At 40.5% G+C, this 27,408-nt stretch overlaps 2 protein-coding genes across 2 annotated transcripts in view; both read left to right on the top strand.

Moving 5' to 3' along the window:
- Nucleotides 1-27,408, top strand: part of LOC139063708 (uncharacterized) — a 499,759-nt gene that overhangs the window by 147,199 nt on the left and 325,152 nt on the right. The window lies entirely within an intron of this gene.
- The window catches only part of npffr1l2 (neuropeptide FF receptor 1 like 2), a 247,651-nt gene that overhangs the window by 79,570 nt on the left and 140,673 nt on the right, over nt 1-27,408 (top strand). The window contains exon 2 of the mRNA XM_070546390.1: nt 20,454-20,820. Coding sequence (XP_070402491.1) covers nt 20,478-20,820 — 343 coding nt within the window. The 5' untranslated portion in view covers nt 20,454-20,477. The remainder of the gene's footprint in view (nt 1-20,453; nt 20,821-27,408) is intronic.

The following is a 27,408-nucleotide window of genomic DNA, read 5'->3' as shown; positions in this document are numbered from 1 at the left end:
AATGAATTGGTTTCTTATTTGAAAGGTTTCCGATAGAGGTTAACAAGGGGCGGCGGTAGCTCAGGAGGTAGAGCGTTGCCTCACGAAGATTGTGGAATTGTTCCGCTCCTTCCAGGGGTACTCTGCTGTTGTGTCCTTGGGCAAGACACTTCACCCGGCTTGCCTGTGTTGGTGAGGATGCAAAATGGCAGCCTCGCTTCTGTCAGACCACTCCAGGGTGGCTGTGACTACATATTAGCTTAGCTGTGAATAATGGAAAGCATTTTGAGTGCCTGGAAAAGTTTTATGAATCCAATCTATCATCATTATTATTATATTATTATTATATTATTATTATTATTATTATTATTATTATTATTATTATTATTATTGAGTTGCACAGTGCCACAGTGGTTAGCACCATTTCCCTGTAGCAAGAAAGTTCTGGGTTCAAATACCAGCCTGGGGACTGTCTGTATGGCATTTATGTGTTCTCCCTGTACATGTGTGGGTTTTCTCCAGATACTCCAGCTTCCTCCCACAGTCCAAAAATATGACCCAGGTTGATTAGTTTCTCTAGGTTGTGTGAGAGTGTCCATGCATGGTTTTGTGCTGTATGTCTCTGTGTTGCCCTGCCATGGACAAGCAACCAGTCCAGAGTGTGCCCCACCTAACCAAAGAGTGAAGACAAGTGGACATTGATCAGTGGCGGCTGGTGAAATTATTAAGTTTTAAAATTAACTGTTGAAACAAACAACCATTAATTTTCCTCCTCCAAGTAAGCAGTGCTACAGGAAGTCAGTTTTGAAATTTACAGATACACCATTGGCATTGGAACCCCCCCACCCCCACACTAAATAATGCATTTGCTGCCCCCCACATTTAGTCAGCCTTGTGCTTTTTAGAGTGTTCTCAAATAAATCTATTCCACTTTATTCAGTAGAAATTACTCAGTCTGCTGAAATCCACTCCATGTTTTTCTGGTTGCTCTGCTCTGATGCACACAAATGGATGGCCGGGGTTGTCAACAAAGTAAAAAAAAAATGTAAAGACCGAACTGAAGTGAGACTTAAGTGCAAGCTTGTCAAAACTGGAGAAGTTACTATCCCACAATCAGTTGTTTCCATGTCTGATCCCCCCACAGACATGGACATCAGGAGATTTCTCAGAAAGAAGCATAAAGTAAGTTAAACAGTCCTACAGGACAGGTTTTAGTGGAGCTAGCAGTGTTACTCATCAGCTAGGCTCTCTGGCTGTTAAAACATTTATTAGGCAGACCGGTTACGTGTTTCTGATCAAATCTGTTGTTCTTATAAAAGATAATATTCCAGATAAACACAATAGCTAAACTGAATTCTGACTAGGAGAAACTCTCACTTTAATGATAAATGACCCACACTTGTATAGTGCCTCTCAGAGTAAGGACTCCAAAGCACTTTACACTACAGTGTGTCATTCATCCATTCACACACATAATCAGATACTGATGGTAATGAGCTAGGATGTAGCCACAGATGCCCTGAGGCGCACTGACAGAGGCAAGGCTGCCGTACACAGGCGCCACCGGTCCCTCCGACCACCACTAGCAGGCAAGGTGGGTGAAGTGTCTCGCCTAAGGACACAACAGCTGGGACTGAACCTGCAACCTTCCAATTACTGGACAACCCGCTCAACCTGTTGAGCTACAGCTGCACTTTACACACCTATAATTCAACTATTACTAGTAAAATATTTTATTTACATTGAAAAAACATGCAGCTATCAGTAAATTTATTTCAATATCTGAACTTATTTAAACTGGAAATTTTCTCATTTCGGATAAGCAGAACTTCAGTCTTATGCTGCAAACCCAATACACGAATGGGAAATGTGACGTCATTTGTCCAATATCCAAAGTGTTTGGTGTGGATAGTAAGGATGTTATTATGGATATCTTGAATATAAAAATATACTTGGAACAACAGATTCAATAATATCTGCAATACATATTCAATAAATGTTGCTTAGGTTTTTAAAAAAATAAATAAACAGGACAGCATGTACTACATAAGCTGTTGTGCAGCGTTGTACATTCCTTTAGCCATTGTGCAAATCCTGTTTCAGTTTTGTCTGCTTCACTCTGGCTAGCCTCTGTTTGCTGCTTGTGTTGCTATAAGCTAACCGGAAGAATGCCAACATGAAAAGGCACATGTCACCACCTGCTGTACTGGAGCCGGACAAACTTTACTTGAGAGGCCAGTTTTTTAATGCGCATGTAAACTAGGATAAAGACTCCCAGCTTATTACAAAATATCGACATGGATCGACTTAGATGTCGGTCAGTGTGCATGTAACCACACTGACTGTTTAATAAGTAGGGCTGGGTACCGTTAAATATGGTTCAGTACTTATAAGTATAATTCTGAGAATAAGAAGAATAAAGTACTAAAAGTTTTTAATTATCAAACAAAAATTCACAACAAACCTTCAGTTCAGACAGTAAAGGCATCCGCCTTCAGTGTTGGGAAAGTTCATTTAAAATACGAACTAGTTCGTTTGTTAGTTCATAATTTTAAAAAATTTGAAGTTCACTGTTCCAAAAATGAACTAGTTCATAGTTCTTATATATATATATACATATATATATATACATATATATATATATATATATATATATATATATATATATATATATATATATATATATATACATATATATATATATATATATATATATATATATATATATATATATGTGTGTGTTGGGGTTATTAGGAAGCAAATAATTAGTAAGCTTTTACTTACTTTTGGATTCTTCAGTAAATTCTGTAAATATGGGAATATTTACCGAGTTATTAATTAATTAAGATGCAATTAGGTATCTCCGGGGCACCATCCCCTTTTTAACGGGGAAAAATTGAATCCAAACTCTTATCAGTCTTTCTTGAAGTTTGTGGAATCTTCTAGGAGCAGAGATTTTCACACCGACACAAGCAAGTCACTGGAGACAAAATCTGAATTTTATAACCTTTAATTAAACAGGGGATTAATAATGCAAAACAATTTGATGTAATTGGGAATGTGTGTGTATGAATCAAACCGTGTGTGTGTGTGTGTGTGTGTGTGTGTGTGTGTGAAATCAAATGTATGTGTGTATGAGTCTTTGTTTTCCCAGATCAGGTGCGCGGGGGAGTGTGTGTGTGTCCTTGAGATGTGTGAGCTGTGACTTTTTCTCTCTCAGATGCAGACAACAGAATTAGCTTGCTCTTAGTGACTTAAAATTACAGTTAAACTGAACTTAAACACTTCAAAAGTTAACAAACAACAAAGATCACTCGTAAATTATTTAATCTAAAAGAGAAGTCGACCAGCCTGGCCACAGCTGACGACTAAAGAAATTTAAATAATAAACAAACAGACCTTACTTCACGGTAGAGATATGACGTATTTGGTTACGAAAAAGAGAAAAACCGTGGGCATTTTGAAATGGTCTCGCGCTACGACCGCTTATTTTGGTCTAGAAGAAACGGAGAAGGTAAAGAAAGGAGGAGAGGAGATAAAATAAAATCAAACTCTTGCGTGAGCGTACCAAAGGCGTCCCTTTGTTCCTCTGAGTTGCAGGTCAGATGATTCCTCCGTTGTTTTCTCACGGTTTGGCGTCGTCCACTCACGAGTGTCTCTCCAACTGGGGAGCGTCTCCGGGTGGTTCGTTCTGATTTGATGGTTTTCCGCTGTTTTCTGCGGCTCGGCCTCTTGTCGTGTCCGACCCTTAGCAGAAATCAACCCCTTCACCGCCAGCTGAGGCTGGAACGAAAGAGAACTTTCCTCTCTGTGTTTCAGTCCTTATACACATTCATGCGGGCGGGACCCTAGGAGTTCAGAGGTCCTCACGCTTCCGTGTGCAAAGCATCATGGGAAAAGAAGTTTCTTGGCGCTGATGGGATTATTTGCTTTTTCAGAGCAATTTAGCACAGTCTTTTATGAAAAAATGACTGGACAGTAATTTCCTCATGAGGTCAGACCCTCAACATATATATATATATATATATATATATATATATATATATATATATATATATATATATATATATATATAACAGAATAAAACTTATGAAATAATTTTCCAATAGTCCACACTCTATCACATTCTGAGGTAGGTGCTTAACCCAAGACATGCAGAATCAGAGACCAAGGCAAGTATGAAGGTAAAAAAATAAAATGTTTATTTTTTAACAGGAGAAACTAAGGGCACACTGATGTCCAGCGGTTGAGAAACAGAGGTGAGTATGGGAGTTGTAGTCTTGAGGGAATTGTTTGTAGTCGGGACTTACTATGCGGAAGTGTAGCAGGAAAATGAAGGGGGAGTGAGCCGGGGTGATATCCAGAGTGTGGCTGCGGTCCAAGAGGATGAATGTATGGAGGATTTTGTTGAGGAGGCTGATTCGGAGAGGCAGCGTGAGCGTGGTGGAGAGCGGGTCGGCTGGAAGAGAGGTGAAGCAGGAAACGAACCGGAGAATTTCTTCCAGAGAACGTGGGTTGTCCAAGGATGCAGAAACCTGAGGTGAGTACCAAAAATTCACATGAGCAAGTCATCAAAAATCCAAGCACAAAAATCGAATCAAAGTTTAGCGAAAAACTCTATGGGCTAGTGACTACCAGTTAGTAGCAATCATCCAGCGTCGTAGCATGATCACCCTCCTCCTTATAAAGCCAGCCCGCTGATGAGGATCAGCTGTTGCTCCCTCTCCTGCAATCAGAACTCAGAGGTTGTGAATGAAGTGAAGAGTACTCACCCCGGCTCATGACACACTCTTAACCAGCTGCAGTTTTTACCCTACAGTATATTCTCAATAACATGAGGAAAACATTATTTGAACAACTATGTACACTGTATAAACATGAGTTCTAGCAGTTACTCTTCAGAAAAATTAGCTTGTCTGATTTCCTGGCCGCACACAGGCCCTTTCTTGGCTGACTGGGTCCCCAGAAGTAAAACGTGTGCTCAGCTGGTGTTGAGGATGCTTGAAAGCAGTGGTACTTTTTGGTCAAACTTATCTTTATTTTCCACCACCACTCAGAATTAATGCTTGACAGTGATAAAGGAAGACTGCTTCTGATCTTCAAAACAATGTTCCTCAACGGCTGAATACCTGGGTTGCTTCTGTTTGTATTACATTGTAATTGTAGGAAGAAAATATTAGATAAATAATTATTTCCATCCTGATATCTTCTCAAAAATGAAGTACATATGTACTAACCTTTTTCCCCCTGCTTCATCTTCCTCTGAGGGGTCTTCCTGGTCCAACTCAGCAGCCACTGCCTTTGTTTGCTAGATTGAAAATGATGTAGTAACACACAAGTTTAGAAAAATTTACAGCAAGCAACACAAAAGTAAATAACACACTAATGCTCACTTTTGATGATTCTTCCCGTAGATTTTTCTGAAGCTTCTCTTCCAGTGTTCCCTATAGGTCTGATGTTAACTGTTACCCTAAATATTAAATTAGCCATTCAGTAATACCAATGCTTCACTTCATGTCAATTACAACAAGCTTTCTAAACTGAATTTTCTAATGGTAAACAAAACGGCAGAGACGTTTGTTTTATGGTGTTTTTATGCTTTTATTATTCATTTGTTTATTATTGCCTACCTCAGAACATTGTGTGATGTTGCTGATGCTGTCTTCCCCCTCACACACCTCCAGTGGTATTGTTGATGCAGCGCAGGATAAAGGCTGCAAACTCAGGTCTTTTGCAGTCCGAGTGTACATACTTCAGCTTGCAAGTTGATCCCTTGCATTAGGGCTGCTCAATGAATCAAATTTTAATCCCAATTACGATCTGAGTTTTGAACGATTATAAAAACAAAGCAAGCCGATTATTTGCTCCTCCCACTTGTGCTGCCCTGAGTTGCAACTGAAGCGCTCCTCCCACAGTGTTGCCAACTTAGCGACTTTGACGCTATTTCTAACAGCTTTTCAGACCCCGTTCTTGACTTTTTAAATCTCAAAAGTACCTAGTGAACACCTGAGAAACATCTCTGGTAACCCTTAGCTGCTTTCTGGATAACTCGTTGACATTTCCTGCAGATTAGCTAAACACTCTGCCTGCGCTCCAGACTGTTCTTCGGGACATTAGGAAAGGGTATGATGCAGTGATGTGTCGGTCGCTAAAGAAACAGCTCTCAGAGCCGGCTCCCTGTTGGATTAACCAGAGTGAGTGACACACACCGTACCTGCGGGCTCCTGAGCCACTAAAACGGCTAAATGTGTGTGTGCTGCGCGCTAAACACACGTACAGCTTGCCCCAGATTGCTGTGAGACCGGGCTGGGAGGTGGGGGGTGCAGCTGTGGTTGGGACAATTATTACATTAACTGATGGACTTGTAAGTAAATAGTTTATAAATAAGGTTGAAATAGAAATAAGTTCCTCTCACTGCAAAATAATAACTAATCTCTGAAGACACCTACAGCACCTGGACACGACTAAATACATATTATGCAACATTTTGTGAAAATCAATTTATTTGCATGTATTTGCTAAAAATACCACTGTATAATTCTTGCTGTCTGTATTTGCAAGATATTGGTATTTGGATCTGTACTGGTTAGACTTAAATGAGTTAAACCAAGGTCTATAGCCCTTGGGTCATAGACTATGAGCTATAAGCATATTGGTCTTTTTATACTGGGAATCAGGAGTTATTTTAGTGATCATCTTGTTTCTTATTTATTTTTGTCCTGATTGTGGCCTGAGAAGTTTTATGACTGAATACAAACAAATAAAATCAACATAAATTGAAAAATCGTCTTAAATGATCGAGATCTCAATTTCAGTCACAATAATCGTGATTATTATTTTTGCCATAATCGAGCAGCCCTACCTTGCATGATGAGTTACTTTAACAAATTGCAGGCCTTCCCATTTTTCGCGGCTCAAATTTCTGCATTTGTTGTATTTTTCTCTGTTCCCATTTACCTTTACAAATGAAGCCATTTTCAGCCTGTAACTCGTGAAGCTTGCAGGAGAAGTGTTGATGAATAGGAGAGGAGGCTGCGTGTGAGTAAACATGCTGGTCTCCTGCAAAATTGTGCAGTGCAGCAGTGAAAAAATGGACATAAACCAAGACATTTTATTGGGAAATTACTGAAATTTAGCACTAAAGATATATTTTTTTCAGTACCAGTACCTACCAAATGTTTTCAATTAGGTACAGAGTTTTGGCACCTGGCCCTAGTAATGAGAGACATATGGTAAATGCACTGAACAAAAGACAGGGGCAGTCTAAGGCACACCTGTACATTGTTCATGCTGTTTTATCAGCCCCTTGATATGCCACACCTGTGAAGTGGGATGGAATATGTTAGTAAAGGAAAAGTGCTCACTAACACACACATAGACCAATTTCAGAACAAAATTTGGCAAAGCAATGGCAGCATACACCTGTGAGCACCTGGTTGTGCGAGCTGTCAAGACTGGCGGTTTTTACTGGTTTTAATCCTTTTTGGTTTTAACCGTTTTAAACGTTTTTTTTTTTGTTTTTTTTTTACCACTGTGAGCTTTTTATTTTTTACTTTTTAAATAACTTTTTGGAGCTCGACTGCTGTGTGTTTTTACCTGCTGTCTACTTCCACCTGCTTCATGCCTCTCACCTGCAGTCCTTGGTGTGTCGGCTGTGTGAGGCTGAGCCAGAAAGTTGTAGAGCTGGAGAAGAGGGTCTCCACACTCCACCAAATCCAGGACCATGAGTGCGACGTGGACACCATTTTCTCTCTGACCTTCGCCACCACTGATGGGGCTCAGCTGGCAGATGCCATCTCATGCCAGCCCGGCGTAACTGCTGGGGCAAATTCCATCTCCGGTTCTCCAAGCAGGCTCGGAGTGCCGGGGGCCTGCACAGCATTCGCAGCAGAGGAGGAGCGCTGGTTCCAGCTGGGGGCAAAGCCGAAAGTCCCCCTCAGCTCCACTCCCTTGCTCCAGGGTACATGGGTCAAGGTTGGGTCTGGCCAAGGTGGGGGTATGCGGGGCGGCGGCCGCCGATCTCCTCCTCCACCTAGCCTGTCCTTGTCCAACCGTTTCGGCGCCTTGGAGTTGGATTTTCCTCCTCTGCCAGCCCCTGGCCGTGACTTTGCAGGACCCTCCCAGCCGCTGCGGGACCAGCTGAACCGCAGCGGCCCTCCACGTCGCACAACCCCCCAGACTGAAGCTGGGACCCACCAAGGAGCGCTGACCTCTCGTCGCTGCAGTCCTGGGGAGCTCAGCCCATCACTCAGCAGGTCCTGGAAGGCACAACCCCCCCAGACTGAAGCTGGGACCCACCAAGGAGCGCTGATTTCTCATCGCTGCAGTCCTGGGGGAGCTCAATCCATCTCTCAGCAGGTCCTGGAAGGGTCCTCTGCCCAGCTTCAACCAACTGACACACCGCCACTACCACCACCACCACCAACCACTCTCATCGTTGGGGACTCCATCATCCGTAATGTCAGGATTAGAGGAGCCCCAACCTTCTGCTACCCTGGAGCTACAGTGTTGGACATTGCAGGACACATCCCAGACCTCATTCAGAAACACACAACAGTGAGTAGAATCATCATCCACGCCGGTACCAATGACATCCGTAAGCAGCAGTCAGAGCTCCTCAAGCGTGATTTTATTCACCTTTTTAATCTTTTAAGAACCATGCACCTGTCTGTTTTTATCTCTGGCCCCACTCCCACCATGGGCAGAGGAATCAGCCATTTTAGCAGACTTTTATCATTAAACACTTGGCTTTCCTCTGCCACCGTGACCCGTAATGTTGGTTTTATAGACAATTTAAACATTTTCTGGGGCAGGAGACACCTGTTTGGAGCAGATGGGCTTCACCTAAATAGACAGGGGACCCGCACTCTCACCATGAGCCTGGCTTGTCCGCGACTCCCACCGTCTACTCCACCGATCTCATCTGCTCCCACTTCCTGATGTGTAACTGGTCCCTGCTCCTACCAACCCAGCCCTGATTTTAACAGTACATCACATATCGGAGTTCTCAGATCTTGTGTCACAGTTTATCGGCCTCCTAAGCAGAGTGCCATTTTTATTCAAGAATTTTCAGAGTTTTTATCAATCCTGCACAACTGCTTTGAAAGGATCATTTTAGCCGGTGATCTTCTGATCCTTTTTCAAAGGAATATTTAAACATTCTGAGTTATATGGATTTTAGTCAACATGTCACACAGCCAACTCACAACAGAGGACACACCCTGGACTTGGTCATCACATATGGCCTGTCCACCAGTGTGTCCTCTGTTATTGATTTGGCTGTCTCTGATCACTACTGTGTATTTTGTAGCATCTCCTGTTTTATCCGGCTGGAACCCTCTGTGAGAACTGTAAGAAAGCGTCATCTCACCATACATCCAATTCACTTCAGAAAACACCCTCAAATGCACTCTGTGAGGAGTTTGCAGCCCACTTCAGAGGGAAGGTAGACACCATCAGATGGAATATTTTATCCTCCATAAGTAATTAGGTTTTATATAAATCTGAATGTGTGTCTATACCAGAGGAAACACCGGACAGTTTTGCCCTGGTAGAAGCTGAGACTCTTGAGAAAGTTTTCTCCTCAGTGAGACCCACCACATGTGTTCTGGACATCGACATATAAATATTGGACAATGGGTTTCCATAGACTCCAATAACATATTTTTGAAGAAAAATGGTGGCCACCACCGCCATTTTGACTGTGTCACAGGTTCCGTCAAGCCCAGACAATTCCACAAAAGGGAAGAGAGGTGGAGCTGAGGGTGGGGCTGTAAGGCTGGGATCAACTGACGACACCCGGTTGAACTAGCTACAAGCTAACCTTAAGCTAACCCAAAGCTAACGCGAAGGTGGGAGCTAAGCTAATGGAGGTAGCAGCCTAGCTACAGCCAGAGTTAACTGTGCACAACACGAGATCTTCTGAGTCAGAGATACGCCGGGCTGACCGCTGGGTAAAACCGGGTGGGAAACAGAGATCTCCGAGAGCTCCACAAGCCGGCAGCCGCACAGCAGACAAGCGCTGCTATCATCTGAGATGCGCAGAGCTGCCGCTGGGGAGAACCGGGTGGAAAGAGCTTCACAAGCCAACAGCCCGTGCAGCAGACAGAAGCCGCGATCAGACAGAGATGCGCCGAGCTACGGGGAGGGGAGAACCGGGTGGAAAACATTGGTTTCCATCCAGACCTCCACAAACCTGTGGAACCCTTTCTCAAGGGAAAATAGATTTGGCAATCATTGGCGTACAGATGGAAATTGAACTTGTGCTTCCTAAAAATTTAACCAAGGGGCAGCAGATATGGAGAGAACAACATAGGGCCCACAAAAGAATCCGATCAGTTTGTTATTTTCCCTCGTTTATAGGGACGGAGATAACGGTGCAGTGTGCATGGCTCTGGTGTTAAACAAGTTTAAATGTTTCTCTTTGCAACAATCTTTACAAGAAGGCAAAACTGTTAAATGACAGGGTTTGCATTGCCCGGATATTTCCCGTGTTTGACCATTTATTTTGACGGAGAAACCTCAAGGCTGCAGACATTTTAATCGTTACACACATCGCGGAGGTAGCTAAATCACTCAAGGAAAGATTCCCATCAGAATATCTGATCATTATACTGGACACTGCTCAGTGCAGCTCGCTGTCAGTGCACACAGAAGGTTGACAGCAAGCTGAAGATGTGGAGAAGGGCTTGGAGGGCGTTGTCACTGGCAGCAGCAGAACCAGAAAGCATGCGGGAAGATTCCTCTCACTGAAGCAAGTGTTTTCCCAACCCTGTCTCACAGAGAGACATGTCATTTAGAAAATGTTCCGTGATTATGAAACTTTGGCTGAATAGCGCTTGTTCCTGTCTGCAATGTGGAGATGTATCCATGAGCCTGTCTGAGGCAAAAGTGCAGAATCTCATCTCCTCTTCAGCTCAAAAAGCTCCTATAGAGATATTTGATTACACACAAGCAGGTGACCTGTATTTCAGGTCTATCATTTTTGTTTAGATTTTTAAAGATGACAATCTTTACATTTAGAATTGCATACAGATAAAAAAAATAAATGCAGTAAAATAAAATGCATTTTTATTAAATATTCATTCATATTTTTACAAGCACATAGAGCCGCATCAGATAGATGAAACAGCCGCATGCGGCTCCAGGTTGCCGACCCCTGCTAAAGGTAACATCACAGAGGGTTTGTCTTGTAACGGTCAATGCATGGAGCACAAGACGTGTTCATTATTCTTCAACCAAATAAGAGACATCTGGATGAGAAAAACACGAGGTTCAGTAAATGGGCAGAAAGTAAATTACATAACACCGTCTATTTCCCAGCTCCTCCATCTGGTGATAAGTGTAATAAGCCTGCTGAACTCAGTCACACAGAAGAGACTTGGTACATCTAAACATTAAGCTACATTAAGCTATGACCCTGCTGTGATCTTGTTTCATGCATGTTGTTTCCTTCACATTTTTTACTTCTTAGCACATCTAAAATGTAATAAAAAAATCCAATGCTGGTGAATCCAGTAGGCTTTTCTTTTCTCCCTATGAAAAATAAACAATAACCAAGCTAACATCCTTCTCATCCAATAAACATAATAAATTGAAAACTAACTCTGTAACAACAGAAAATAAATGTGACAAAACTTTTAACTTTAATTTTTTTTTATAATTACATAGTAGGTGTGTCAATCATTTATTTGTGAAATATATGATAAAATAAAAATGTGGTCACATTTGAAAGATTTAATGATAACGTGCAGTTACCAGATCACAGGTGACTGACGCAAATCGTTTATTTCTGTCCATCAGTAAGAGGCAGAGCCACTGGTTTAGAGAACACTACAACCTCAAATCAGAAAAGGTTTGAGCCCTAACCTTGACACAGTTGTCGATAAATCAGCAGTGTGTTGACAGTACACTGAGACGCTGCCAACGGCGTGACTGGGACACAGGACGGTTTAGGGTTGCCATGGGTGAAGAGGGAAGGTGTGCTCCATCCCTCCAGATGGAGCAAGCCCTTTCAGGATTGGGACATTGGAGAAATTGTTATGTGAAGCTGGAAATTAAAGTGTTGTGTTTGACACCAAAATAAGTCCAGCCTTAAGGTCAAAAGTTGTTTGTCAGGCCAGTTTTTAGTAAGAGCAGACCGGGTAGAAATCAACTGAAGGTCAAGCTTGAAGATCAAGTCTCCCTGTTTTCTCTTGTGAAAGAATAAAAAGGTTATTTTACTTTATAATGAAATTAAAATCCTTTAGTTAGATTTTGTTGGTCAGAAAACAACTAAGCATGATCTCTGAGTTAATCACATAATTTGCTTTTGTGTTCCTGTCAAGGTCTGAGGCAAGAGTCTAACCCAGGACATGCAGAATCAGGAGACGGAGTCAGATTGAATGAAAATAAAATTATTTTTATTAAAACGATGAACTAAAGGCGCACTGGAAGTCCAGCGGGTGAGGGAACGGGAAGCAGCGTCTAGAGGGGAGAGTAGCAGAGGTGAGTATGGGAGTGGTAGTATGATAGGGGAAGCACTGACGGAGGGATTTACGGTTTGGGAAGAGGAGAAGTGCGAGGGAGGGGAATGGATCCGAACCGTTGTGGGTCTTTGAGAGGGAGCGAGGTGTGGAGGAGACCGGGTCGGTTAAGCGGTGGATGGTGAACCAGGAAGCGAGCCGGGTAAAGGTCCAAACAGCGCTGGGGTGAATCCTGAGGAGAATCCAACCAGTCAGTAGTAATCTTCCAGCGTCGAGTCATGTCCACCATCCTCCTTATAAGCCGGCCCGCTGATTAGCTGAATGGGTAACAGCTGTCGCTCCCTCTCCTGAAAAACAAAACTCAAAGATGGTAAGAAATGAGAGGAGCACTCACCCCGGCTCATGACAGTTCCATTTGAATCAAGCACACACCTTTGCTGTTTTAGAATAGGTTCAGTTGATTTTAGGTAGTCGAAATTGGGTTTGGCCTTAAGCATCCTTTTCACACTTGGATTGACCACCACAAAGTCCAGACCTTCGACACATAAAAATATGGACATAGCCTGCTTATTACTTCACCGGGGGGCAAGTTGAAGCCAAAAATGGGAGGTTCCCACAACTGATTTTTTGCCCGAGTCAATCCCAGACAATCCAAAAATGGGAAAAGAGGTGGAGCGGAGGGTGGGGCTTACATTTGGAACAGGATTGGAACAACTGAAACCAATCTAGCTACTAGCTACCTTAGCTAACCCAAGAAGCTAAGAGGGCACCGGGGGCCGTGGAGTCACCCACCCGCATGGCAGACCAGTTTCAGTGCAAGGCTGTAGTCATGCTGGGCGCCTGTGGAGATCTAAAATGGACTGGGACTGTTAAAATCAAGCAAAGCCAGACCACTGCGATCGGGAGCCCTGGCCTTCCAAATCAGCTCATTCTCCACAGGCGGAGATCAGCAGGACATTAGCTACATGCTAACGTCGTAAAACGACTCCAACACCGTCACTCTACCACGTATTTCTTGCTAAAGACGCCCAGAAAAACTCCGTTAGCTTCGGGTTAACATGTAGCTAATGTCCCGCTGATCACCAACCGCACAGAATCAACTGATCTGAAAGGCCAGGGCTCATTTGGAATCATAGTATATCCAAGGAAGTTCCCGTCTTTCTCGCCTCTGACTATTATAGCGCGAAGTTCACATTTTCTTTACAAAACTCCCCAAAACAGCTTTCTGTTGTTGGTGCTGGCAGAACAGCCTGCATTTAGCATGGGAAGACAGTTTGCCGCTAAATGAAATAGCCAATTATGGTTCTGTGACGAGAAAGAGGGGATCTTCCTTGGACGTCCTAGGATTCCAAATGACGCCTCCAACATGACTACAGCTTTGCATGGGAGCCAATCCGCGTGTCGGCTGCCCTGCTCGAGCAACTCACACAAACACACAGACAAAACTAAAGTTCAGAGAGTCGAAATGGCTGAACATCTATTAACGTGAGGCCTTTCTCTGGAGCTAGTTCTGAAGTCACGTGGCTCTGATGCTCATTAATTATTCAGAATTTTAAGCATTTCATTCCACTTAAACAATTGAGTTACAAAACTTCCACCCCCCTCAGAGTTAACATGAATGTAAACTAGATCTATCAAACCTAAAATAGGTTTTTGAACCAGGCTGTAAACGTGTTTATTTCTGCTGTGATATTGGCATTTTTAACATGGGAGTCAATGAGCATTTGCTCACTTATGCTGCCAGACCCTAGTGGATAGGGGTGGAACTCCAATTTTAGCCACTTCCTTCTTGGCTTCAAAAAATATAGACCATAATGGTCCCTTGGTGCAGACCTTAACCCCATTGAGAATCTTTGGGATGTGCTGGAGAAGCCTTTGTGCAGCGGTGTAGCGTTATGGATTTATGCTCTTTTATGAAAGAGAAACCATGCTACGTATTAATTCGGAATATTAATTTTAATAAATCAATAACCAAATTTTATATTGTTCAAAAGACTCAAAGGTTGTTTTCATCCATAAACTGCCGATAATATCTGAGTGTCTGTGTTTCAGTTCAATGAGGAAACAAGTTTGAAGGATTAAAAGTTTTAATTCTTCAAATTAAACTAATGATTTTGAAAATTGACAAACAGGAAATAACAATCACATTGGCAACTTTGTGGGACAATCTTTTAACAGTTTATATGCTGTTCTTGCTCAAATAGACCTTCTGGTGAATTTATAAGATTGAGAATGTTGTGATTTGTGAGATTGATATGAGGTGCGATGGATGCGTGTGTGCATCTGATTTTGCTTCAGGAAGAAACAGGTGTCTGAGTGAAAAGTGATGGTTTGAATAAACTTAGGTTTTTAGTTGGAAAAGATGCATCAAAACGCTAAACACCGTGTTCTGTCTCACCGAATTCTTGTGGACCCTCTTTCGGATCCGGGCCGTGGAGGATGTTGGTTCATCCAGATGACACCGGCGGCTGACAGGAGACGAGGTGTCGAACGGAACCGGTCCAGAGTTGCCCTCGGTACACGTTGATGGTAAAGCGTTTTGTCGACGCGCTTTCTTAAGTTAATTCACTCAGAAATCAAAAGACTCGGTAATGAGTCTGCGTTAGAAGTTGCGATTCAGCTATTCTGCCTGGCGTGGCAGAAACAGCGTGAGAGAAGGGGGGGGATTGAGCCCATGGGCTCCGTTCCCCGTTAGCGGTTGTTCACAAGTCCTTCCTCTCTCGTTGCCCAACACCAACTGAATCAAAAGACTGAAACTTACCAAAAACCTTTCTCTTCTCAAAGCAAACCTGTGCGTCATCAAATGTGTCTGGAGTTTACTGTGGGAAGGTGTGTGTGGGTGTGTGTGAATGTTTGTGTGCTTGAGTGTGAAGGTCAGTACCAAACATTCAACATTATCTACTTAAGTGTGGATTCATTAATCCATTATAATTACCCCAAAGCATAATAGTCATTCACTTGATTAAACACATTTATAATGAGCAAAATGATAATGGTTATTTTAACATTAAAACCAAGAAAAAGAAGTTTAAACTTTATGTTTTGACTTGGTCTGGGTACAACTCGTGTAAACACATCTTCTGGTAGACTGCAGGTGGTTGATGTTATGGTTTCCTCCCAGACTCGCTGGCGTTCAGGACTTAATCTGTGGGTGAAAGTTCTCAATGACCCAGCTTTGACCTAGCTGCGTCCAGCACCACCTTTGTGATAGAAAACCCATATTTCCTCACGTTACAGCGGTCAGACTCAACCATCATCAATACTGGATGGAAATAAATCTGGTGACATTGCAGAAACTTATTGAAAGAATGCCAAAGTCAATATATAGAACACCAGGATCAAAGATTGAGACTTTTAAGGACATTATGGAGGACTTGTACACAAATCTGAATCAGAAAAGATTGTTTATTTGTGGATACTTTAATATTGATTTATTGAACCCAAATCATAATAAGAGTACTGAAGAATTTATTGAGTCAATGTATTGTATGGGATTATTTCCCCTGATAACAAGACCGACGAGAATAACCACTCATGGTGCAACTCTATTAGATAATATTTTTACAAATGTAATGGAAGAAAATATAAAAGCCGGGATATTGATAAATGATATAAGTGACCACTTACCAGTCTTTGTAACTTATGACTGTTGCTATAAAGTTCATAGAAATGTAGGTAAGATGATATATAAAACAATTAGAACAGAAAAGGCAATGCAGTGTCTCAAAAATGAGTTAATAAAACAAGATTGGACCATTGTATATAAACATAAGGATGTCAATAAAGCCTATGAGGCATTCTTAAATATATTCATGGCCTTATTAGAGAAAAATAGCCTACTTATTGAAGTCAACAGGAAAGACAAATATACAGGAAGACCATGGATGACAAAGGGACTGCAAAATGCCTGTAAAAAAAGAACACCTTATATAGAGAATTCATTAAAAAGAGAACTACAGAATCTGAAAAGAAATATAAAAAGTATAAAAATAAATTAACTAACATAATGAGAACTTGTAAAAAAGAATACTTCATCAAAAAGTTAGAAGATAATAAAGATAGCATGAAAGGGATATGGAATGTATTGAATAGTATAATAAAAAATGCACCAAGGACTAATGACTACCCTGGGTATTTTATGGAAGGGACAAATACTATCAGTAAAATGAACGAAGTAGTAGATGGATTTAATGATTTTTTTGTACATATAGGGCCAAAACTAGCCACGGAAATAAAGGTTGATATGATAGAAAGGGAGACTGGAGGAAACATTGAAAGGAATGCAAGTTCAATGTTTTTAAGAGCAGTGGAAGAGAAGGAGATATATGATATTGTCAGTGGACTTAAGAACAAAACAAGTACTGACTCCCATGATATTGATATGTTAACAGTAAAGAGAGTAATTGATGGTATTGTAAAACCGCTACAATATATTTTTAATTTGTCTTTCCAGGAAGGGGTTTTTCCACAAAAAATGAAAGTAGCAAAAATTATTCCCATTTATAAATCAGGTGAAAAGCATTGTTTTACAAATTATAGACCAGTGTCGGTACTCTGCCAGTTTTCTAAGATACTGGAAAAACTATTTCTAAAAAGACTTGATAACTTTGTGGAAAAACATGATCTGTTGGCAAATTGCCAGTATGGGTTTAGAAATAACAGATCAACAGTTTTGGCATTGATGGATTTAATGGAAGAAATAACTCAATGTATGGATAACAAGAAGTATGCACTTGGAGTTTTTCTAGATCTAAAAAAAGCATTTGATACTGTTGACCACAAAATTTTAATAATCATACTGGAGAAATATGGGTTTAGGGGTGTGGTATTGGATTGGATAAAAAGCTATGTGATGAATCGACAGCAATATGTACAAATAAATGAGTTTAAATCTAAACTGATGGATATTGAATGTGGAGTACCTCAAGGATCAGTATTGGGACCAAAATTGTTTATAATGTATATAAATGATATTTGTAAAGTATCGAAGATCCTAAAGTTTGTAATTTTTGCAGATGATGCCAATATACTTTGTTCAAGTGGGGAATTTCAACAGGTTGTGGAGGTGATCACACAGGAGTTAAAGATATTAAAGATGTGGTTTACTAGAAAAAAATTGTCCTTATATTTAAATAAAACAAAATTTATGTTATTCGGAAACCATATGAAAGATATTAACATTGAAATTTGTGTTGATAATGTATATGTAGAAAGGTTTAATACCATAAAATTTCTTGGTGTGATCATTGCTCATAAGGCCTGTTGGAAATCACACATCACTTATGTGAGGGGAAAGTTAGCACGGGGCATTGCTGTCTTGGGGAAAGTAAAACATTTTCTGGATAGGAAAACATTATATATGTTATATTGTGCATTCATATTACCATACATGAGTTATTGTGTAGAAGTTTGGGGAAACACATATAAAAGTAATATTCAGACCATAATCATAATGCAGAAAAGGGCTATTATACTAATAAATCAGGAGGGGTATAGGGCTCACACAAACGCACTCTTTATTAAGACGCAAGCTTTAAAATTCCAGGACCTGGTCAAGTTTAAAACTGTGCAAATAATATATAAGGTAAGGAAAGGGATGCTCCCAATTGAAATAAGTAAATGGTTCTTAGAAAGAGAAGGGAGGTATAATTTTAGAGGGAAGTGGAATTTAAAAGTACAAAGAGTAAGAACAACATTGAAAAGGATGGCTATTTCAATAGCGGGCGTTAAATTCTGGAATGAGTTAACAGAAGAAATAAAGGATAGTAGTAATGTAAACCAGTTTAAAATAAAACTCAAAAAAGAAATGTTAAAGAAGTATAAGAATGAAGAAAATGCAATTAACCCAGGATGGCATGTAAACTGATGTTTAATCTATTCTACAAATTAGAAAATCTAAATATAGTTCTAGGTGAACATGAGAATTTTATTTATTTATTTATTTATTTTTTGTTTTTTTTTTGAAGGCATTGTAACTGTTTTGTTGTTTAAATTTTGATGATGAGGATGTAAACCTGAGGGGGTAGGGCTAAATAAGTATATACTTCTCCCTACTCCTTTTCAAACAATTGCGTGGAATGATTTTATGAAATGTTGGTGAATGTATATGTTTGAAATAAAGTGAACTGAACTGAACTGAACTGAATATGTGCTGTAATCAAAGCTAAAGGTGATTTATCAAAATATTAGTGTGACCTTTTTTATTTAGGCTCAACTAAATGAGTTAGAAACAAAGTTTTGTATACTCTATTAATTGAGAGTAGGCTACTTTGTGCCAGTTGTAAAAAAAGATACTCCACATACAGTAAAGGATTAATGAGCCTTGCAGGAATTTGCAGTGTTAATCTTATTTGTTTACTGGTTAAATTTTAAATGTTTTAATGTATCATTTTTTTCTAATGAAAGTGAACATATGTAGAGCTCTGAGCCATTTACAAACTGAAATAAGTTGTTTAATTAAATCTCCCAGCTATCAATGTTTCTGTTGCTGAATTAGAAAGTAAAATAAATTCATAACACTCTATTGGACAGGTAGTGGGATGCAAACGTTTGGGCAGCCTTGTTAATCTTTATGATTTTCCTGTATAAATCATTGGTTGTTATGATAAAAAAGTCAACTATATCATATAGGAGACACATTTGAGAAGTGAAATGAAGTTTATAGGATTTGCTGAAAGTGTGCAATAATTGTTTCAACAAAATTAGGCAGGTGCATACATACTTTTGGGCACTGTTGTCATTTTAGTTCAGGGGAAGGATACAGAAAGCTGTCTCAGATCTTCCAGCTGTCTGTTACCACAGTCAGGAACATATTGAGGAAATGGAAGACCACAGGAACAGTTCAAGTTAAGGCTCCAAGTGGCAGACCAAGAAACATCTCAGACAAGCAGAAGTGAAAAATGGTGAGAACAGTCAAGCCACAGACCAGCTCCAAAGACCTACAACATCATCTAGCTGCAGATGGAGTCACTGTTCAACTATTGGTGCACTTTACACAAGGAGATGCTGTGAGAGTGATGCTGAGGAAGCCTTTTCTCTTCCCACAGCACAAACAAAGCTGCTTGAGGTTTGCTAAAGCACATTTGAAAATAAATCTTTGGTGCGAGTTAAGGAGAGCTGTCTATTCTCAGAAGCATTAGACTTGAATAAACCAGAGATGTTTTGTAAAGACAAATTGTCCTAGGTACCTTCAGCCAGAATCCAGACTCTCACTGCACACTATAGGAAGCATTTAGAAGCTGTTATTTCTGCAAAACTGGGATCTACTAAATATTGAGTTAATTTCTTTTATTTTTTTGGTGCCCAAATGTATTCACCTGTCCAAATTTGTTTAAACAATTATTGCACACTTTCTGTATATCCTACATAATTCATTTCACCTCTCAAAGCTCACTGTGTGAGTCTCCTATGTGATATCTTTAACAGATTTTTTTTAATTGTAACAACCAACGATTTATACAGGAAAATCATGAAGATTAACAAGGCTGCCCAAACATTTTCATCCCACTGTATACTTTGCTCCCACCTCTGCAGCTATGGTTGTATTTTATTATTTTCCATTATTTTCACATTGCTTTGTCATTTCCCAACATACTGGTTTCTTGCCATAACAATCAGTTTTTCAGGGATGATGACTGATATGTCCATCTGGAAATCAAACATCAGTAATAGACAAGTTGTGTACAGCCACTGTAGATGAAGAGAACTAACCAGCTCTCACTGCAGCAACTTTAAAACTTCCCTCTGTAGAAGGTGTGTCTGCTCCTCCTTCACAATCCCAATCCTAATGCAGCCTTGTAGATAACAAGAATACAGAAGTGTAGTCTCAATTTATAATCCATGAATCATAGACTGTAGGGTACCATCTTGCATCATTCTTTGTAAAAGTTATCAAAGTGAGTTAAATAATTACTGCAGTTTCAAAAGCTAGATTTTTCACCATTCTGTTTCTGCTCTTCTCTAACTGAGTTCTCAAACACTTCTGTTACCACTGTCTGGTTTTCTCTTCAGTGTCTGTGGGTTCATGTGAGGAAGATGGAGGTGCTGGACATTATGGGTGAGGAAGAAGTGGATTCAGAAAGCTCAGCCGCCATTGGGACTGTTTCGAACACCAGCCAGAACGGCTCTGTCAACTTCACCAACATCACCTTTTTCCCCTACTATCAACACTCCCTGTATGTAGCGGCCAGCTACATCCTGGCCTACTCCTTCATCTTCCTGTTGTGTATGGTAGGAAACATCCTTGTGTGTCTGATCGTCCTGGAAAACCGTTGCATGCGTACAGTCACCAACCTCTTCATCCTCAATCTGGCAATCAGCGACCTGCTGGTGGGGATTTTCTGTATCCCAACGACTCTGGTGGACAACCTCATCACAGGTAATACAAGGTTGAACATGCACAGTATAAAGCACCATCATGCCATTGGAAAATATGCTTAGCCCTGTGTTTATGGATCTAAGATTTTAAATATGCGTTTTTGTACATTTTAAATGTGTGTTCATGGGGGCTCTAAAAATAGATTGAAGGCTTGAACAATCCTTTGTGTGTGTTTCGCTGACGTCTGCCAATGCTCAAAGCTGTTTTCACACTAATGTCAGAATAAATGTGTCTGTCTCTAATTCGCTACTCGCTAATGAAGTGTTGACACACGATAAAACAAGATCTTGACTCTTGGTTGGCAAATGTTCAACATGGGAGATCACAAAAAGCAGGGGAATTGTTTGGATCGATTCAAGATCCGTTTTTGTTTTAGCCACTTTACAAAGACATCAGCTGTATGTTTATCAGAGCTAGAATCTGTTTCTCAGATTAGGAAGTGAGTTAGAAGTTTAGTAGACAAACCAACACAAAGTGATAACTGGAGCAAGGTAGAGAGAAAAAGTAGAAACACAAAGTGAGAACCTAATCTGGAGCGACCGGGTGGATGGGGTGTGTATCCAATATGTTCTCTAGAGGTTTTCACGTTCCACTCACTGGGAATTAACCCCAGTGTTGACCCAAAATGTACAGTGGGGAGAATTAAGTATTTAATGCATAACAATTTCCAACACATGTCAATATCAACTGAAGTATTTCATGAATTATGAGTAAAGTAAAGACTGAAGTTTGGCAGCAAACATCTGATTATACTGGTCTGATTGAACTTTGCCCGAGTGGTTATTCTTTTCTTAGCCAGCCCCGGGGTTCTGGTTGTGGTGGAGGCCTAGCTGTTGTTTTCAGAGACCATCTTCCATGTAGCTCTACAACCTCTGGTCACTTTGCTTCCTTTGAATTGCAGCTCATTAAAGTCGGGCGTAAGGACCCGTTCTACTGTGCTGTGGTCTATCATCCACCTGGTCCAAACAGTTCTTTCCTTCAGGAGTTTAGTGACTTTCTATCCTCCACTGTGAAGCTGTCCAGACTGGTGATTGTTGGTGACTTTAACATCCACATTGATGATCCCTCGGACCACTTTGCCATGAATTTCTCCAGCCTTATGGACTCCTCCAGCTTTACCCAGCATGTTTCTGGCCCCACACACACTAGGGGGCACACTCTAGAACTTGTATTTACCCTGAGTCTAAATGCTGACAGTGTTTGTCCTGAGGACGTTTATATTTCAGATCACCATTGCATTTTCTTTAACTTGTCAGTTTCTGCGTCCCCACCTCCTGCTCGCCATACGGTTAGTTCTCGTTTTCTTAATGAGAGCACAGCTAGCAATTTTTCTGCTGCTTTTGATCCACCCTGTTCTTCTGATAACGACCCAGATTCCTTAACTTCTCAGTTTAACGAGCACTGCCTCTCCATCCTGGAGAACTCTCCCCCTGAGCCTGAGATCAGTGAACTCCTTTAAAAAGCAGCTGAAGACTCACTTGTTCAAGCTGGCTTTTGTATGACCTTCTTCACCACTCTCTCTTTATTCGGCTCTCCCCACCTATTCCACCTTCCTCGGGATCCACTGATTTCCCTCTTTCCTATTCACTCTCTCTTAACATGTTTTCTTTTAAATCCCAATTGCCTATTTTTGCTCATTTAAAATATATTTTTAAACATTTTCTAAATGCTTTTTTATATTTAACTCTCCTATTTAACTCTCTCCTTATTTAACTCTCCTGTAATGATTGTTATTGCTGCTGTGACACCACACTTTCTTTGTTGCATACATCAGGAAGTATTTGTTGTTGTTTTTTTTTTTGCACTAATTGGTTGTATTTTGAACTGTACAGTAACACATCAGTGACCTCTGCAGCTTGTGCACTGAAACACATGAATATCTGGAGACTAATAGTTGAAGTCTTGTTGTACAGGAAGCTTAAAATGATAATCCTGACTTATTCTTCTTCTTCTGAACACATCTGGATTTATTCCTGACACAAATGATCAAAGATGTGTGCATTAACTCAGACCACATTTAAAGTCATGTTGTATGCTGAAAAGTGGACGAAGAACGTTTTTCATTGAGTTTATTTTTTTATTTTTTTATGGCAGAAACTTACAGGAAGCTGCTGCTGTGGAGTTTTCCCTTGGTGTTTCTTTACTTGCATCAGGGCCTTGAGGATAATCCACAGCAAAGGCACTGGATAAATAAAATCATCCAACAATGGATGGTTTCTAGTAGCAATATAGGGGATAAAAATCATCTTAAGAATTAGTCTTAGTCATGCTTTAATTATAAACCCACACATTTTATTTACAGCATAGGATGAATCTTGTGTGGCAGCTAATTCCTGTTATTGACAGGAGCACAAAAAGAGTTTTAAAGGATCCTTTGTTCATCAACTCAGTGTTATGTGTCCCCAAGGACAAGGGGTCAGGAGTCACAGTCAGATGTGCATACAATCATATAAATTAATGTTGCTCTTATTCCCTCTCATGACGTAAAAAGAGGACAAACAAAGAGTGCAGGTTAAAGGTATGAAAACATGGCAATAAAAATCTACAGGTCAATATTTTAACAAATTACTTTGTAGGCCACTGCCCTTCTTCAACCCAAAAAACTCTATATAGTCATAGACATATATAACATATTCTAATTAAATTCAGCTTCAAAAGTACTTTATTAATCCCAGAGAGAAATTAGGTGTTGATGTAACTAATTAAAGCAACAATGAAAATAAATAATAATAACAATAATAATTTCAGGTGATAATCTACAAAGATTCGTTTAAGATGCTGATGGCTGTGGGCGGGAAGGATCTCCTGTAGTGGTCTGTGTTACAGCAGGTCATGAAGAGGATGAGTGCAGTCTTCTCTGTTCCTTCTTGTAGATGGCTTCATTGTTGAGTCTCCAGTCCAGTCTGTTGTCCAGGTGGACACTGGCGTATTTATATTCTTCCACCACCTTCACGTTATCTCCCATGATGCAAATTTGAGCTTGACCTACTCCTGTTTCTTCTGAAATCTACAGTCATCTGCTTTATTTTGTCCACATTCAACATTAATTGTTCACACACCATGCCACAAAGCGCTCCACCAGCTCTGTACTCTGTTTTTTGACCATCTCTGATACACCCAACTGCAGAGTTGTCTCTGACTTGAACTAGAAGACTGAACTGTGTGTACAGGGCGAAAAGGAATAGTCAGAGTAATGTCCCCTGTGGTGCTCCTGTGTGGCTGACCACCTGGTCAGACACACACGCCTTCTGTCTCACAAACTGGGGTCTGTTCACTTACTCTCAAGTTAGTCTCAAGTCTTTATATTCTAGGTCAAGTCTAAAGTAAAATCCAGGCAAGTGTGAGTCAAGTCTCAAGTCTGATATATCAAATTTCAAGTCATTTCGAGTCATTTTTTAACCATCTGGAGGCAGGCATTGTCAGATTTGCAACAGTTAAAACCTACCTACCTGGTTACTCCACATACGTATTTTATGAGCATGTTTTAACTCCGAAGTGCCCCTGAAGGACTTAGTTGTTCGTCCTTTTATCAAAACTTATTTTGAGCCTGAGAGGGTTAATGTATGGGTGAATTGTAATAGTAGTACTCTAGAACGTGCTATTTACAGTTTTTGCTCATTGCTTGAACACTATAGACACATGCTTAGACCAAAGTAACAAACCCTGAAGCTTTTGTGCAATACCTTAAACACAGTGTAACCATCCCTTAAACAAAAGTGCTGCTTTGCACTTTAGTTCCATTTCTGCAACACACTTGCTCCTTCTGCAACACACTTGCTCCTGCACACTACACACTATTTCATGCATAAGACACTTTGTTCATAAATGAAATCTCATGGCACCATTGGGACAACACTTCTCTTCCAAATGCAAAACACACTGGGTGATTGAAAACACTCACTTACAAAACTCAACACGAATCAGCCAGGCATAAATAGGCCTCAGTTCAGCCATTTTCAGAACTTTGCAAGCATGGTGGCAGAAAGAGCAAGAGGTAAAGGAAGACAAGCAGAGAGAGGAGGAGGAGGAGGATGATGACGACAACAACGTGGACGTGGTCGAAGAGGTCATGTACGGAAAAATGTTTCCAATGACATTAGTGCAATTTTGGTGGATCATGTAATCAATCATGGCCTGACAATGAGGGAAGCTGGGCAGAGAGTCCACCCACACCTAAGCCGGTTCACAGTTGCTTCCATCATAAGGACGTTTAGACTGGAAAACAGGTTTGTCTTCAACTCTCTACTCCAGACTGTAGCTACAGTATTTACAGTACTGTACTGTATCACATCACCGTATCACATGTACTGTATTTCAAGTTGGCTAGTGATCCTTTTGAAACAAAAATGGTAGTTTTGTGAAACATACAATACCATTGACATGTCACATTACTGTGTATGGTATACAGTACTGTAAAAACGAACTAAACCAAATGTAATTTGTGGTTGCTTTTTCTTACAGAGTGACTAGAAGACCTTCTCGAGGTGGTCGGCAACGCCTGTTCACACAACAGCAGGAACTTGCCATTGTAGAAATTGTCCGTGTAAACAATGCTATTCGTCTCCACCAGCGCCTCGTGATTTTTATCTTGAAAGGGGCTATAGAAATGATATTTTCTTCTTCTTTTTCTTCTTCTACAGCAACAAATACTTGCAGACAGGCAAGTATTCATAAACATCAATAGAGTAAGCATTACCACGATCGGACGTGGCTTGGTAAAGCATCAGATCACAATGACGCAGTTGTACAGGGTCCCATTTGAGAGGAACGGTATCAGGGTCATAAGACGTCGACAAGAAAATGTACAAGTAAGTTTTGCAGTCCTTTACTGTAGATTCATAATACAGTATTTATGTAATTTGGTACAGTAATAGCTATGCCATTGTATCAGTATCACATAGATACAGGCATGTGCTTGTGTTTTTGGGGTGTGTGTGTGTGTGTGGGTGTGATGGGAGGGGGTGGGATTCTGTACGTGTAGTACTGTAGTTGTGTGTTTTGAGTAATGCCAGCCATCCATTCTATGTAGTTCTTTTTTTTTTTGTTGGAGACAATCGTGGGCATGGATGGAGCTGCACAGCCTCATGAATTGATTTACATTGATGAGGCTGGCTTCAACCTCACTAACAATAGACGACGGGGTCTTAACATAATTGGCCAAAGGGCAATTGTGCATGTCCCGGGGCATGTCCCGGGGCAGCGCAGGGGAAACATCAAATTGTGTGCCACCATAAGCCGTCGAGGGCTACTACACCACCATGCCAATCTAGGTCCCTACAATACGCAACAAATACTCACATTTCTAGATGCACTTCATGATGCAGTTGTACGGGACAGACCAGAGCAGCTCAGGTTTGTTGTTGTCTGGGATGATGTTGTTTCCACCGGGCAGCTCTGGTCTGGAACTGGTTCACCAACCATGATCAAATTGATATAGATTACTTGCCCCCTTACTCGCCATTTCTAAACCCAGTCAAGGAATTGTTTTCCGCTTGGAGATGGCGTGTGTATGACCGCCAACAACATGCCTTTTCTTCAGGCAATGGAAGAGGCATGTGGAGACATTGAGGTAATGTCAATCCATGGATGGATTCGCCACACAAGGAGCTATTTTCCCTGTTGCTTAGCAGGAGAAAATATCGCTTGTGATGTTGACAAGATCATGTGGCCAGACCCAAACAGACGGCGGGATCCATAATCCCACTCACGCACTATTGCCTAGTTTTTCCTTTATTTACAGTAGTGTTTTTTTTTTGTTACTGCATGTACAGTACTGTACTGTAAAGTATACTGTAGTTCTGTGATGTGCAGTATTGAGTTGATATTGTTTAGAACCTTTCAGTACATTTATTTTTGATTGTTGGGAAAACCTTTGTTGTGAACAAAAACAGTGTTCCATTGAGCTTCACAGAAAGCTAACTGATGAACAGAATAAAAACAGTGAGAATGAAAGACTGCATTGTTTAATATAAAGTACTCTAGTGTGTTGCTTCCATTCTGAAAGTGTAATCACATGATGCCAGTGTATACCATTTTGTCGTCAGAGTTTCATTTTGACAAAGAAATGTTAAGTTTTGATAGCAGAGTTTAGGTTTGATAGTCGAGTTTCAATTTGACAAAGATGTGAATGGTATATTTCCCAGTGTTGTGTTATGTTTACTTCTGTGTAGAGTTTTGGCACAATGAGCCAAGTTTTGTAAAATGTGTTCAAGCAATGGGTAAAAACTGTAAATACAGGTTATTTACCTTTTTATCAGGCTATTCTACCATTTTATCAGTGTAAACCAGATCTCAAGGACCTTTTGAACATTACAAAAACATCGGAAATATAAAATGTTTCTTTTGTAACTTTGACTCGGAACAGATGATTAAAAGTGAGTTTTGTATGTGGGGTTACTGCTGATGGCATGGATATAATATGGGTAGAGGTGTTTTTGGAGGATGATCTGAGCTGACCAACATATTGTAGAAGCTAGGAGTTCTCGTGAATTAAATAAGGAATTTGAGGAAGACATGTTTTCAGTGATTTATGTGAACCTTTGACGACGCCTTTGATAACCTTTGAAACAGGAAAATCCTGACTGGCAC

The sequence above is a fragment of the Nothobranchius furzeri genome, chromosome 17 (assembly GCF_043380555.1).
Source record: "Nothobranchius furzeri strain GRZ-AD chromosome 17, NfurGRZ-RIMD1, whole genome shotgun sequence".
NCBI classification, from domain to species: Eukaryota; Metazoa; Chordata; class Actinopteri; order Cyprinodontiformes; family Nothobranchiidae; genus Nothobranchius; species Nothobranchius furzeri.
The sequence above is the reverse complement of the archived record's forward strand: the minus strand, read 5'-3'. Positions and strand labels throughout refer to the sequence as shown.